The sequence below is a fragment of the Trichoderma aggressivum genome (genome assembly GCF_033847375.1).
Source record: "Trichoderma aggressivum f. europaeum strain CBS 100526 chromosome Unknown scaffold_022, whole genome shotgun sequence".
In the NCBI taxonomy this organism is placed as follows: domain Eukaryota; kingdom Fungi; phylum Ascomycota; class Sordariomycetes; order Hypocreales; family Hypocreaceae; genus Trichoderma; species Trichoderma aggressivum.
In genome coordinates this window covers 32,551-47,921 of record NW_026946388.1, presented here as the reverse complement: position 1 = coordinate 47,921, position 15,371 = coordinate 32,551, and the positions used below count along the sequence as shown (strand labels likewise).

Here is a 15,371-nt window from a genome sequence, read left to right as displayed (position 1 = left end):
AAGTCTCTATAAGTGTCTGAGCTAGTTCCTAAAAAGTTCCGGCACCGGGTACCGGTAATTGTTCCTACAAGAGGTTAGTTCAGTAAAGCTTCCAACATACCATACAAAAGAAAACAGTTATATATATAAATCAAATAATGTTCTCTCAGCCAGTTTGTCCAGTAATCAAACAACTCTCGATAACCAAACAACTTAATCTTTCTTCATTATCTTTGCACAAAGCCAAACGATGCTATCTTCTGACCTGAACACCATCTGGGCCTGGAATGCCACCGTGCCTGCTGTGGTAGAAAGATGTGTACACGACATATTCATTGAGATTGCACATGAACAGCCAGAATCCCCAGCAATATGCGCCTGTGATGGTGAACTCACCTACGGACAACTAGACGAGCTTTCTTCTCGGCTCGCTAGATCTCTCATTGAGGTGGGCATATGCCCAGGCACGATAGTACCACTATGCTTTGAGAAGTCTATGTGGATGCCGGTGGCTATGCTTGGCGTGATGAAGGCCGGTGGAGCATCAGTAGCCCTTGATACTTCTCAACCAGTTGAGAGGCTGTTGGGTATCATTCAGCAGGTTGGCTCACAAGTGATCCTAACCTCTTCTTTGAATTATGAGTTGGCATCCATACTCACAAAATCCACACCGATCATTGTGGATAGAGGATCTCTTATAACCCATCAGTTCAAGACAACAATGGGGAAAGATGATTCTACTCATCTTGCCAGTGTGTCTACGAAGCCCAGTGATCTACTGTACGTGGTTTTCACCTCTGGCAGCACGGGTACTCCAAAGGGAGCAATGATCACGCATTCCAATTTCTCCAGTGCAGCTCGGTATCAGCAGCCATTCTTACATCTGCACCGGCACTCACGAATTTACGACTTTGCCTCGTACAGCTTTGATGTATCTTGGTCAAACTTTCTAAACGCAATAACCTCTGGAGGATGCTTGTGTATCCCATCAGAACATGATAGAAAGAATAGGATCGAGGATTCTATGAGAGAACTGCGAGCCAATTATGTCGAATTCACTCCATCAGTTGCTGAGCTTCTCAATCCAGAGCTCCTACCAAAACTCGACGTTCTGCTGCTTGGTGGTGAGCTTTTAGTGCAAGAACGTCTCTCATGCATTCATGCCCCTCTTAATGTCATTAATACATATGGGCCAGCAGAGTGTACAATTACCAGTACAGGGGTCAAGGTTGAGCCTGGTGGCCCCGATATCAAGAGCATCGGACGAGGTCTAGGAACAACTACCTGGGTTGTCGACCCTAACAACCACAACCAGTTGGTTCACCTCGGGGATGTCGGCGAGTTGCTGATTGAAGGCCCGCTAGTAGGCCAAGGCTATCTTAATGATCCAGCCAAGACAGAAGCTGCATTCATCGACAGTCCGCCGTGGCTTTTACGAGGCGGAACTCATGTCCCCGGTCGTCATGGTCACCTGTATAAGACAGGGGATCTAGTGCGATACAATGAGGATGGAACACTCTCTTTCCTGGGGCGCAAGGACGACCAAGTCAAGATTCGTGGCCAAAGAGTAGAGCTGGGCGAGGTCGAGCATCATATACGGCAACTGCTGCCTTCTGCAGAGGTAACGCAAGTTGCTGCAGAAGTCATCTCACCGGAAGGCATCAGTACAGAAGCTCTTATTGCATTTATTGTATTAGGCGGTTCAGCGACTCTTTCCGAGGACCAAGTTCAGGTCAAAATGGCTGTGCTGACAGCAACCTTGAACGAGACGCTGGCCCAACAAGTGCCCTCATATATGATTCCAAACGCGTATGTTCCGTTGACCGCCATCCCTATCACGCCCAATGGGAAAACAGACAGGCGACGCCTCCGTGAAGAAGGTCGCCTGCTTATCGCGAGCAGTTTCGTTCGCGATAGCTCTACTTGCCCTCAGCTTTCAGATCTTCAGACATGGTTGGCTGGCTTATGGGCACAGGCTGTCAAAATTCCGCATTTGGTGGTTGGGCCGCTAGATAACTTCTTCACAATCGGAGGTGACTCAATTGGTGCTATGCGGCTCGTCTCCCTAGCGAGAAACGAAGGGGTCACGTTGACAGTCTCTGAAGTCTTCCTTCACCCTACACTCCAACAGATGGCTTCAAAGTTGGAGGCACTTTCCTTGTCTCGCGGTGAGAGTCCGAGTACTGAGTTTTCCCAAGAAACATTGGCAACTACTATATCAGAGGTGTCATCCACCATTCTTCCTGAATACCTTGATAGACTTGGTCCCGTGGAGGATGTTTTCCCGTGTACACCTCTTCAATCAGCCCTTTTTTCGCTTTCTGAGCAGGATCCTCACCTCTACCTTGGGCAGCACATATTCAGACTACATCAGTCTACCGATATTCCTAGGTTCAAATACGCAGTGGAGCAAGTCATGCGAGCATCGCCAATTCTGCGGACAGCCATTGTCCCTAGTGAAGACCGCCTAAACACACTACTGCAGGCAGTAGTCCGACACAATCGAGTTTACTGGACTCAGTATAGTGGCTTACTCAACCAGTTCCTCCTGAAGGATGTACAGAAACCCTTTAGTTGTGGCGATCTGATGACTCGGGTTGCTTTAGTGACAGATGGAGACAGCTTAAATCCATCCACGTATTTTGTGCTTACCGCCCACCACGCAGTCTATGATGGCTGGTCACTATCTCTACAGATGAAAAACGTCGACCGAGTCTACAGAGGGTTAGAAATACCACCGAGTGTTCCTTTCAAGGACTTTGTTCAAGGGATACCTCTTCCCCTTGGAGAAGATGCTTATTGGAAGCAGCAATTTGACGCCTTCAATGGCTCACATTTCCCTCCACTGCCCTCTGCGGAGTACAAGCCTATCACTCAGGCTTCCATACGAATGAATTTGGACATTGACAGACAGAAGCCGTCTTCATTCACCATAGGGACACTTTTACGCGCTGCATGGGCTGTTACTGCAGCAACTTATTCGAACTCGGATGATGTGGTGTTCGGCTCAACCTTGTCCGGCAGAAATGTCGATTTCGAAGGAATTGAGCACGTAAACGGTCCGACGTTTACCACTGTTCCGCTCCGTCTATATCCCTCTCGCAACAAGTCCGTCTTTGACCTGCTCTCGGAGGTGCAAAGGGAGAGCGCGCAAATGATTCCTTTCGAGCATACTGGTCTAGCAAAGATTGCCAGAATGAGTCCTTACGCAAAGATGGCCTGTGGTTTCAAGACCTTGTTTGTGATTCAGCCTTTAGATGAGGGTGAGCCATTTGTCTCCTTTGAGGAGGTTGCAGGTCAAATCAACTACTCATACGCACTTGTTCTGGAGTGCAATCTCACCTCAGATGGCGTGTATCTGCATGCAATGTACGATCCGAAAGTTCTTGACGAGCCGCAAACGAAGAGAGTTTGTTTGAAATTTAAAGACATTGTCCAGCAGATGGGTCGGGAATCCCCGCAACAGAAGGTGGGCGAGCTACGCGGCGCCGAGAGGCACGATTTTGTCGAAATGCTTAGCTGGGTCAAATTCATTCCAGAGTCTCATGGGTTTATTCACCACGCTATCAGTGATCATGCTCTAAATCTATCTTCGAGTGAGGCAATCTGTGCCTGGGACGGCCGGATGACCTACGCTGAGCTGGACAGCTATTCCTCGGCGTTAGCAGAGTACCTCATATATGTTGATACTAGGCCAGCACAAATGATCCCGATGCTGATGGAAAAGTCAAAGTGGGCGGTTGTTTCGATTCTGGCTATTCTCAAGGCTGGTGGCATCTACGTGCCTTTGGACCCAAATTATCCACAGGCACGATTGAGAGCCGTTACAGCTCAAATAGATGCACAAACATGTCTCACATCTTTGAAACAAAAGGCGATAAGCTCCAAGCTTTTCTCAGCCTCAATAGTTGTCGAAGAATTCTTCCATTCAGCCGTGTTAAACAATATGAGTAGCTCCTGGAAGAAATTGACCATGACTCCCTCAAGCGGAGCTTATACAATCTTCACATCTGGAAGCACCGGCGAGCCTAAAGGAGTTATAGTCGAGCATAAGGCGTTGATGCATAGTGCCAGAGAACATGGCAAAGCCTTTAGAATGTCTTGCACATCTCGAACGCTTCAGTTCTGTTCCTTCACATTCGATGTTTCGCTGGCTGAAATCTTAACAACACTACTTTATGGCGGTTGCGTGTGTATTCCATCCGACTCAGAGCGATTGGATAATTTATCCCGAGTTATTGCGCGTTTCGGTGTCAACTGTGCCCTCCTAACTCCATCTGTAGCGAGCACCATGACTCCCAAAGCTGTTCCAACTCTCAAATCGTTGATCCTGTGCGGAGAGCCAATGAACGACAGCCACGTTAGCATGTGGTCCAAAGCGTTGCATTTAATAAATGGCTATGGGCCGACTGAATGCGCCATCTTCAGTGTTATTAACACATCGGGGATGATAGAATCAGATCCTACTATTATTGGTTACGCAACCGGTTGTAATGCATGGGTCGTCGATTCTACGGATCACAATATTCTCTTACCAATTGGCGCAATTGGTGAGCTTCTTCTAGAAGGGCCATTGCTTGCCCGCGGTTACCTCAATGATTTGGGGAAAACAGAGGCGTCCTTTGTCGAGGTTTCAAGCTGGACTTCCATGGCCGGGCTCAGCCATGGGACAAGGTTTTATAAAACTGGTGATCTCGTTCGGTTGAACAATGACGGCACTCTTACATACATCGGGCGAAAAGACCTTCAAATAAAACTTCACGGGCAACGGATGGAGATTGCAGATGTTGAATCTCATCTACGCCAGGTTTTTGGCTACCGCCAAGATGTCATCGAGGTCTATGCCGATATCGTGAAGCCATATGGAAGTGTTGATCCTCATCTTGCCGCATTTTTCCGTCTGAAACAAGGCGTAGATATACATGATCAATGCTTCCCTGGTAGCGAAAAAGACGCTATCGCGACCTTATTCAATGATGCCAAACGGCAGTTGCTTGCACGTATACCAAGACACATGGTACCTACGTTGTTTGTGCCTGTCAAATCACTGCCAGTTACGTCTGCAGGCAAGCTGGATAGAAAGACTTTGAGAGACATGGCTTCTAGATTAACGACACAAGAGCTCACGCGGTTCACCACAACGGAAAAGACACACACAAACCCTGAGAACGAACTGGAACGCAAGATGCAGGACATTTGGTCTATTGCGCTTGGGATGGACAAATCGCTCATTGGAAGAGGAGACAACTTCTTCGAACTCGGTGGAGATTCCCTGTCAGCTTTACGTGTAGCCGTAAAAGCGCAGGCTGAGGGCATATCTATCTTGACATCTGATGTATTCAGAAATCCGGTCCTAGCACCCCTTTGCGGTATGGTCAGTTCCAAGAAGGAACATGGTGGAGTTGTACAAAACAACGACAAGAACGCATTGGTAGGACGACTAGCAAGCGAAGAGGATATCAATACTATCAGTCGGCAGCTCGGGATCGAGGCTGATGCTATAGAAGACATATACGAGGCAACAAGCTACCAGAGTTTTGCTACTGTCACAACAATGTTGAAGAGTCGAGGCAATATAAATTATTACTGCTTCATTCTTGACGGACCTGTGGATCAAAGACGCCTTCGCCAGGCATGCCGCAAAATCTTCGAGCACCATAATCTCCTTAGAACAGTCTTTACAGCCTCCCGGAGGCGAGCGCTACAGGTGGTACTGAAATCACCAGAGTTTGTATTTGAGCACTTTGACAATATCAACGATCCGAAAGGCTTTGCAAAGGTGATGATCGACGACGATTCCAAGGTGCCAGTACGGTTGGGTGATCTCATGACTCGGTTTGCTTTATATCAAAATGGCGATGAGCAATCTGTCCTGCTCATGAGGCTATCCCATGCGCAATACGATGGAGTCTCTCTAGGGAGAATGAAGACCAACCTTGAGAACGAGTATAATGGACTGCGCTTACTATCTGGGCCCAAGTTTGTGGATTATTTCCATTACGCAAACACTTCTGCGGCAGAGACGTTCTGGACCGAGTATCTCAAAGGCTCCAAGATGACACAGCTGGTTAATCACCAGGGCCCTGCCTATCGTAATATCTTTGACTACCTGCTCGAGCGGCGAATTCCGGCAAGGTCATTGAGATATAGAGGTATAACTGACGCCAGTCTTGCCAAGGCGGCCTGGGCATACACCCTGGCGCTTTTGACAGGCAGTCTGGATGTTGTTTTCGGGGTCCTTACGTCTGGGCGAAACGCTGCCATACCAGGCATTGAAGCCATCGAGGGTCCCACCGTGAATCAGATGCCGTCCCGCGTCCAACTGCAAAAAGGAGGCACGGTGATGGATCTGCTGCGAAACGTCCAGGAGCAACAAGTCATGACGATGCCCTATGAGTCGACCCCATTCTCCCATATCATAGAGAAATACACAAACTGGCCCAAGTGGAGTCGCTTTTCATCCATCGTCCATCATGCATCTATTCTCGACATCAAGTCGATGAAACTAGGCGATACAGGGTGCAGAATCGAGTGCTTCTCCAACGAGACTGACACAACAGATATCTGGGTTCGGTCGAATTTTATTGATGATCATTTCCATATCATTCTGGCCGCATCTAGCATCACAATCCCGCAGGATCTCTTACAAGTTATAATGGACATTTTCTGTGAGAAGATTGCGGAATTCGCGTCTGATCCTGACGCTGCATTGGAAGACCCATTGGCACAGAGAGTCGCGGACTCTAGGATACCGCAGTTTCCTAAAAACACACTACCATCACGTCCTCAACTGAGCCAAGACGTAGATTTCGTTTACTCTCCATTTAGAGCGCTGGTAGAGAAAGCCTGGGATGAGATATTGTGCATCCACGAGACGGAGTTTACAGAGCAGGATGTCGAGATAACACCAGACACGGCGTTCTTTGACGTCTGGGGGGATATGTTGGCGGCACAACAGTTTGCAGATTTCTATAATACGCACACTACGAAGACTATACTGCTGGAGGATATTGTCGATTACCCGAGTATGAGAGGCCATGTGTTTTTACTCGGTTAAGAGGATAGCCGATGATGTAGTGACATAATGCCAAGTTGAAGCCCAAGTTTTATCTATTTGAACTAAGTTATGGAGGTTATATTTATTATCAGATAGGTCAGTAATGACAGTAATGCTGTAACAGCTAGGTTGGAGCAAGGCTGCGTCCCATCCTTAGAATCCAAGTTATCATAGTAAATATTTGCTATTTAATCACTAGAACTACACACTGATTCTAGTATGCAATGCATCAATCTTTTGATCTTTGCCCAGACTGTGACAAACTGGTTTCCCAATAAGGAGTTACCACTATTCTAGGGTAGGTTCATGTTTGTTGTGCGCGCACCACTAACATGTAATAAGGCAGCAATGCATGCAGCGGCGAGGCTCCCCAGACTTCTTGGCCTTCCCCTCATGGCACGGGAATCATATTCGACCCTCTAGTTCCATCGGCAAGACGACCAAGACTCTCTAGAACTTGGCGTCTTGCTTTTGACTCTGATTGTTTAGCGGGGCATGAGGCCGCGATCTGCGCCAAACAAGCGATCCAGACTGTACTCGTATCGTCCTCCCCGTCCATACGCGTTTCCACCAGACGATGGTACAACGCCCCTCCAGCAGAGATGGCTTCCATTTCGCCATCATCTGTGCGCTGCCTCTTGAATTCGATGCTGTCTGCGACTCGCTTGATGAAGTTTGGGAGGGGCGAAGCGAAGCCCTTGGGAAAGCTGCTGGTGACTTGAATCGTTACACCCTAGGATGCGTAGGGAATGTCCTTGTTGTTGTTGTTCTTCTGCCCGGGAAGGGCAAAGTTGATGCCGCGAGTGCCGCAGCAAGTCTGCGCTCCAGCTATAACAACTTGCGTACCGTTCTTGTTGTTGGGATTTGTGGTGCCTTGCCGAATCTGTTCGATGAAACCGAAACTGAAGTCTTGCTTGGAGATGTCATCATGAGCGAATACGTTGTACGATATGACTTTGGCAGCCAGTGTCCAGACGATTTCAAGCCAAATAGATCGATTGAAGACACGCTCGGCAGGCCTAATAAAGAGACTCGGATACTAAACGCTCATCTCAAGACTCAGCGCTACCGTGATAAGTTGGAAGACAGCGCCTTCAAACTTCTACAACATCTACAGGCGAAGATGGGAGAAACCAAGCACCGGGGTAAATACGACTATCCAGGGCCCGCGCACGACAGGCTTTTCGATTCAAAGTATCGCCATAAACACCAAGATGCCGATGCTTGTAATACGTGTCGTGCTTGTATCTCTAATGCCGACCCAGTGTGTGAAAGTGCGCTTAGGTTGGGATGCGCAGATCTTGGATGCAGCAATGACTATCTGATTCCCCGTGACCGCCTGAAAGAGCGAGAGCGGGCAGAAGAAGCAGGCAGTTTGGGAACTCCGGCACTGGTCATTCACACAGGCGGAGTCGGCTCTGCCGATACTGTGATGAAATCAGGCGAGGCGCGCGACAGGATATCAAGGAGAGACAAAGTCATTGCCTTCGAAAAGGAGGGGGCAGGTGTGTGGGACGAATTACCATCGTGTATCATCATCAAGGGTGTATGTGACTACGCCGACTCCCACAAGCCAAAAGGATGGCAGAAATATGCTGCGGCAACTGCAGCATCTACGGCAAAAGCTCTGCTATTGCACTTTTTCGAAGACGGACAGACCAAGGCGCGGACTCGGCGTGAGTTTACTCTCTATCCACAGCTCTCCCACCTACTAGTTTACCATTGTTCCCTGCTAATTGCTGCTAGACCGGATATTCTCCGTGCCCTTCGCTGAAAACCATGGCTTTGTTGGTCGCAAGACCGTGGTCAAGTCTTTGGTCGACGATTTGTTTGCCAAGAGAAAGGATCGCGTTGCTTTGGTCGGGATCGGCGGTGTAGGCAAGACGCAAGTGGCTCTGAGGATTGCCTACCTGATGGATAATAGAGAAGCGAAGTACAGTATACTCTGGCTACCTGCATTCAGCATGGCTACCTTTCAGCAGGCATGTGCGGATCTTGTGAAGAAGCTAAACCTTCCAAGCACCAAGGGTGACGATGCCAGGGAACTGATTCAGCAACATCTAAGTTCAGAACGTGTTGGCCGATGGCTCCTCATTCTGGATAATGCGGACAGCGAAGACGTCCTGCAGGGATCTGAAGGTGTTCACGGGATATATGCCTACCTGCCACGGAGCCGGAGAGGCCAAATCCTCGTTACAACACGGTGGCGGAAAATAGCCGTCGATTTTGCAAAGCAAAGCGTGATCGAGATTGCGGAGATGGAGCATAACGAGGCGAAGAAACTATTACAGAACTCCCTGTCGTCCGAACATTTTACATGGGAGGACCATACGGTGAACGAGCTGCTGCATTCATTAACTTATTTGCCGCTAGCTATTGCACAAGCAGCAGCCTATATGGACATTTTTAGAGTACCCATCGAAGAATATCTTAGGCTTTGCCGCCACTCTCAGCAAGACATGATGGAACTGATGCATAACCGATACCAAAATGATACACGTTACGACGAGAGCCAGGGAGCGGTAGCTACAACCTGGTTGGTTTCCTTCAACCAGCTCCAAAAGTACAACAAAGCGGCCACAAAGTTACTCCTCTTCATAATATGGATCAAACCTCAAGCTATTCCCTGGTCGATATTGCCTGATGTAGGGTCGGAACAGGAAAAAGTAAAGGCAATAGGGACACTTAGCAGTTTTGGCTTCCTTCGAGCGAGACCGGAACGGGGGATGTTTGACATGCATAGTCTAGTGCATATGGTCATACGGTTTTGGGCCCATGAACAAGGAATCGATACAAGAACAAAGGCAGACGTGCTCCATCACCTTGCTAAAGTATTCATATCAGATACATGGGACGAGCAAGTCGAATGGCGATCCCACTTACCGCACGTACTTCACGTATTCAAAACGTGTCGACAAATAGACCCAATTTCAGCATCGAAAATAGGTTTTTGGGCAGGAGCATGGCTACTCCAAGATGGCCGGGTCAGGAAAGCACTTACAGTGATTGAGCAAGTTGTCAAAATCCGAGAGACAGCGCTGGTTCAAGATGACCCACTTCGATTGGCATCTCAACGTCTCTTGGGAATAGCATATCAAGCCAATGGGCAAGTTAAGGAATCAATGATGCTTATAGAGAACATTCAAAGGGTGACACCAGCTGAAGATCAGCAAGAGCAATTGGAACTGCAACAAGACCTGGCACAAGCATATCTAAAAAATGAACAATTCGAGGCAGCAATCACGCTGCTAGAGGATATCGTCAAGATCGAGGCAACGATACTTCTCCGGGATGATATATCACGACTATTATCGCAACATCTATTGGCAGTAGCTTATAGATCTGATGGACAGATAGAAAAAGCGATTACGATACTGGAAAAGGTTGTTAAGATTAAGAAAACGACGCTACCTCACGATGACCAATCACGACTGGCATCGGAATATCAGTTAGCAATTGCTTATCAAGCCAATGGACAATTTGCGGAAGCAATTGCACTACTAGAATATGTCGAGAAGATCATAACGACGACGCACACCCGGGATCACCCATCACGACCAATATCGCAGCATCGTTCATCAGTAGCTTATGGATTCGATGGACTGAGAAAAACAACGATTACACTGCTAGAAAGGGTTGTCAACATGAAGGTTGCGTTATACACCGATGACGACCAATCACTATTGAAATCGCAACAAAAGTTAGCGGTAGCTTATACAGCCAGTGGACAGATAAAAGAAGCAATTGCATTACTGGAACATGTTGTCAACGTTGAGGCGGCGACGCTTACTCAGAATGACCCATCACGACTATTCACGCAACGTCAGCTAGCAAAAGCTTATAGAGCCAACGGACGGATTAAGGAAGCAATCGCACTACTAGAACACGTTGTCAAAATCCAAGAGACAGTGCTTGCTCAGGGTCATCCAGCGCAACTTTCATCGCAACATGATTTAGCAGAGCTGTATGAAGATAATGGGCAATTGGAGGAGGCGTTCGCACTATACAAAGCATGTTTATAGGGTCAAAAGACGGAGACGACGTAAGATGACTTGGATTGGCTTCCAGGGTAATTGAATTCTCACATACGTACATACTACTGAGGTAGTGTCTGCCCCATTGCCTACATGCAATCTGGACAACAATAAGTGTCCTCTATGATAAGGTACTTATGCATCATAGTCCACATTTGGACTCTGATAAAATCCCAACATTACCTGTGAGGAGCCTATATCGGGTTCAACATGAAATGTGCATTAGTGGAAAGGCGTTCAAACTCGGCTGGCGGAGGTCGGTCTGGAAGCAACGCTTCACTTGGGCTGCTGTGGTATATCGTCTTCACCAGTTGGTAGACTCACTCATGACACGAGTGCCGTTCCAGAAATGCACAAATGGCCAATGGCCCAAGTAAGGGTGAAGAAGCCTCGGCAACCATCTGATGTCGCGCTGTTGGTACGTGATGCGCCAAAAAGGCGAAACGACGAAGCTTCTAGAGAATCGTCGAACCTTCTAGAGAGTCATTAGATCCCGGGATGGACACAAAATTAGTCCACCAAACTGAATTCGACCCAGGCTCCAGGTAACACCTGTTAGCTGTCGTCAAGTTCACCATGTCATTTGGCACCTAGACACGCATTGATGGAAAGTGAAGCAATAGCTGATGGCCGGAGGAGAGGTTGCTTACAGGTGTTCTAGGTGCTGCGATGCATACTGTATGAATGTTACAGTGCCTGGTCGTCGCACATACTGTCTTCTGACCTCGTCATTTTTGCCCCTCCAAGCGGCCCGAGCCCCACGTCTTGAGATTTTGGATTTTGCGACAACCGCAGATTGAAGCCATTCTTTCTTGGATACTGCACTGTTGCGCTACATCACCAAATCCCACACCTCAGACTCAGAACTTAGACTCAGACCCGAAAACGATCGTCACAATGGATCCCTTGGAGAGCATGTCAACTGGAGGGCCGCTGCCCAAGGACTTCAACGCCGACGATGCGAGCAACATGGAGGATGTGCGTTTTCGCCTACTTTTTCTGTTTCCCTGGTTCAGCACGAAGATGGAGCTGACTAGCTGACACGATCTCTTGGTTTCGTTTGGCAGATGGAGAAGCAGTTTGCCGTCAAAGGTACATGGAAACACTTCTCTTCAACATGATTCACTCGCCTAACACGCAGCAGTCGTGCAGCACATGGCAACCTACTGGGCCATTCTCGAAAAGGTCAAGGGCTCCGGCCTGCGACTGACCAAGATCGACGACGAAATCTACGACCACCTCAAGGAGGCCTTCCCCGAGTTCGACCCCGCGGCCACGATCGACGAGGACCAGATGAAGAGCAAGACGGGCAAGGAGAGGTGGCGCGCCTTCATGATGAAGTACGAGAAGAAGGTGGACGACTACAACTTTGGCACCATGGTGCGGAACAACGCCAAGGGCGAGTACGAGCAGGACACGACCATTTTCGGTGAGATTTGTTCAAGTTCAAGGGCATGCTTTTCTCTAGGGTGTTACAGACATCTGACCATTCAACAGTCCCCAGGATGCAGTTTTACGCCATTGAGATTGCCCGGTATGTGCTGCCTTGGACACATGATGGATGTTATATCCGCTAACTCTTAGAGTAGAAACCGAAGCGGCCTCAACGACTGGATATACGAAAAGGCTCAGGAAGAGAAGAATAGCTCCAAATAAATACCCCCAAGACACAAGCCAAGTCGAGAGTCGTTTTTGTTATCACCGCGTGCCTTTGCCAATCAAAATATTGAGGATTCGCTCAACGGGCGTGGATGTGGTTTTGTCATGCAGGCCGGCCTTACGCTGCGCCGCTCTTCTTTTCAATGGGGGCAAAATAAGAAAGAAAAATAGATCTGTTCGGTTTATATGGTCATGGGAACCTACACCAAAGACTAAAATATCACAAAATACTACTACCTGTCATTGACCCGAGGCTGTCACTGTTTCGCCTTCTCTCTATGCCTCTTCTGAGATGCTTCAACTTCCTTGTTGGTATCGAATGATTTTAGCTCAAAATAACCACAAGCCGTCCGTTTGCCATCTGTTAATCGTCGTGTTTTGCCCAAAGACTGTCCGTCACCTGGCCGACAGCCCGCACACCTGACAGCGGCTGTCATCCCAAAAAGCTCAGCATAAAAGTTTTCTTCTGCCGTTTGTTTTCATCAAAACAACACAATCGAATAAACAAACAAAAATCCAGGCACCCTCGGGGAAAATCTCGAGGCTTTTCCCCCCTCGCAAGCATCAGCATGGACCAAACATCGTGGCTGGACCTCTCAGCCGATGGCGATACACCAACCTCGCCATCGCCACCACAGTCTCCCCGTAAGGCACATCTGTGGCTTTCTCTCTGTTTACTCATCTGCCTTGGAATCATTCTGTTTCTTCAATTTCAGCCAAATCTGTCGTTCTCACAGCTCACGTCCTTACTGATCCCGCAAACAGCGAGCAGCCCATCCAAACTCACTCGATCGAAATCCATCATCGAGCGCGTCGCCAGCAGAGCCTCCGAGTATTCCATATCCCCCAACAGTTCGCGTAGTGAAGACCAGCTCGTTGGCCGCTCTGGACTCCCGCCTTGGGATCGAACCGTGGATGTTGTCTTCCACAAGTACAAGCATGGAGACGCCAAACCCGATGAGAGTGTGGCCTTGAAGGCGCTCACGAACAAATTCTTCGCGTTGCACAAGAGGCAAAAGTCGAAAGCAAGCGAAAAGAGTCAGGGACTTACCTAGAAGACATTTCCTGAGCACGTTCGCCGCCTTATCCTCGAGAATCTCGTCGCGTCTTACGAGGTTTTGGGATCCAAGCCCATTAGCCTCAATAGATTCAGCTGGGACCAAGACTGCTGGGAACCTTCCGACTTCGTCCCTCTTGGCGAGATTCTCGCGACTTTCCGCCCTTACTTGAGCGTCTCGTTCGATTTCTATGCCACTATTTTCCTTGCAATCTTGTCGGAGCATACTTTTCACGTTACTTTTTCACCATTCATCGGCCCGAGACTCAATCCCCTGGCCACAACGTGGCTCAACAGGTACGGCATCTTCATCAAGTCTCTCATTATTGAGATCGATCTATCCCGCCTAGGTCTCGGTCCTGCTCCTGAAGCCGTCGATTTATTTCCCGGTACTGGCCGTCTCCAAAGTCTGCTTCTCGATTTCAGCTTGTCCCAGCTCGAAAGAGCCCCAGAAGCTCCCCTTGAGGCTCTCATTCTCACGTGCCGTCGCTTCCACGGCCAAAGAGAAGACATTCCTGATCCGCCCAAAGATCTCTCAGAGGGCAAAATCTCTGTCAGAGCCAGTTCTGCGAGCCCTCAAAACCAGTACTCGTCTGCCGAAAGTTCCGGCAGGCAGTCTTCCTGCGACATTTCTGAGAGATCAGTTCGAGTCGTATCTCCCGCCCCAGAAGACTTCTTTGAACAGAGCGAGCTTGACTTTGAAGATGATGACGAAGAAGAAGAAGAAGATGGTGATGACGAGCACACCAATTTGGACGAAGACGAAGACGAAGGCTATGTTGTCAACATGTCGATCGAAAGCAGCGAAGACTCCTCCGACTCCTTCTCCAGCTCCGATTCATCCTCAAACCCCGACACAAGTCTAGCTCTTCCGCCATCCATCCAAGAGGAAGTCTTTTCATACTGTCCAGAAAAAAACCTCTCCATCTGCAATCACCTCGTCCGCCTCCGCAACAATGTCACTTCCCTCCGCATCGCTGGCTTCAGCGAGGCGTATTCCCACGCCTTCCTCGCCACCCTATTTCCCGAGGTTAAAACCCTTCCTCTAGCACAGCATTCCTACCGTGTTACGCCTTCTACCTTTTGGCCTCGTCTTCGCGGTCAGAAATCTTGGGTTGACGCCGGTCAAGGGACTCTCGTGCTGGACGACCACGAGATCACACCAGAGCCATGTATCTTTCCCGAGGGCCCTTTTCAACTACCACCGCCATTCGTTAATAAATCAAGCATCAAGTCGTTCCCAATGGGCCTTGAGACGACAACTCGCCCGAGGAACAACACCGTCAGCTCGGGCTCGAGCTTGCCATCTCAGAAAAGCTTGGAAAGCAACGAAGAGGCAAACACTTCGAAAAGTTCGCGGTCTAGCTGCGAGAAGTCCAAGGTGCAAAAGCTTTTGGGCAGGCGCAAGGGAAAATCGAGACGCAGACCGAGGCCGATTTCGGCGCCTTGATCGCCAGATGTATTCGTTCATGTTTGATGTTTGAGTAGTGTAGGAATGGAAAGGTATTAAAAAGTAGTATTCATGTGTGTGTTGAGCAGTGGGGATGTCTATATACCATGAGACGCTTTTAAAAACATCGTCGCT

At 48.7% G+C, this 15,371-nt stretch overlaps 4 protein-coding genes across 4 annotated transcripts; all 4 read left to right on the top strand.

Moving 5' to 3' along the window:
- Nucleotides 1–229: 229 nt before the first annotated feature.
- Nucleotides 230–7,036, top strand: Triagg1_5844 (uncharacterized protein; the record flags this gene model as incomplete). Its single annotated transcript, XM_062900402.1, has 1 exon — nucleotides 230–7,036. The coding sequence occupies one exon, from the start codon at nucleotides 230–232 to the stop codon at nucleotides 7,034–7,036; it is 6,807 nt and encodes a 2,268-aa protein (XP_062755045.1).
- Nucleotides 7,037–7,613: 577 nt separating this feature from the next.
- Nucleotides 7,614–11,058, top strand: Triagg1_5843 (uncharacterized protein; the record flags this gene model as incomplete). Its single annotated transcript, XM_062900401.1, has 2 exons — nucleotides 7,614–8,712; nucleotides 8,783–11,058. 2 exons carry the CDS (start codon nucleotides 7,614–7,616, stop codon nucleotides 11,056–11,058), a joined length of 3,375 nt encoding a protein of 1,124 aa, XP_062755044.1.
- A 909-nt stretch (nucleotides 11,059–11,967) lies between these two features.
- On the top strand, nucleotides 11,968–12,726 carry Triagg1_5842 (uncharacterized protein; the record flags this gene model as incomplete). Its single annotated transcript, XM_062900400.1, has 5 exons — nucleotides 11,968–12,048; nucleotides 12,138–12,162; nucleotides 12,215–12,499; nucleotides 12,568–12,604; nucleotides 12,660–12,726. The coding sequence occupies 5 exons, from the start codon at nucleotides 11,968–11,970 to the stop codon at nucleotides 12,724–12,726; spliced, it is 495 nt and encodes a 164-aa protein (XP_062755043.1).
- A 572-nt stretch (nucleotides 12,727–13,298) lies between these two features.
- Triagg1_5841 (uncharacterized protein) lies at nucleotides 13,299–15,236 on the top strand (the record flags this gene model as incomplete). The annotated part of the gene is made up of 3 exons (XM_062900399.1): nucleotides 13,299–13,374; nucleotides 13,495–13,694; nucleotides 13,785–15,236. 3 exons carry the CDS (start codon nucleotides 13,299–13,301, stop codon nucleotides 15,234–15,236), a joined length of 1,728 nt encoding a protein of 575 aa, XP_062755042.1.
- Between the last annotated feature and the right edge of the window lie 135 nt (nucleotides 15,237–15,371).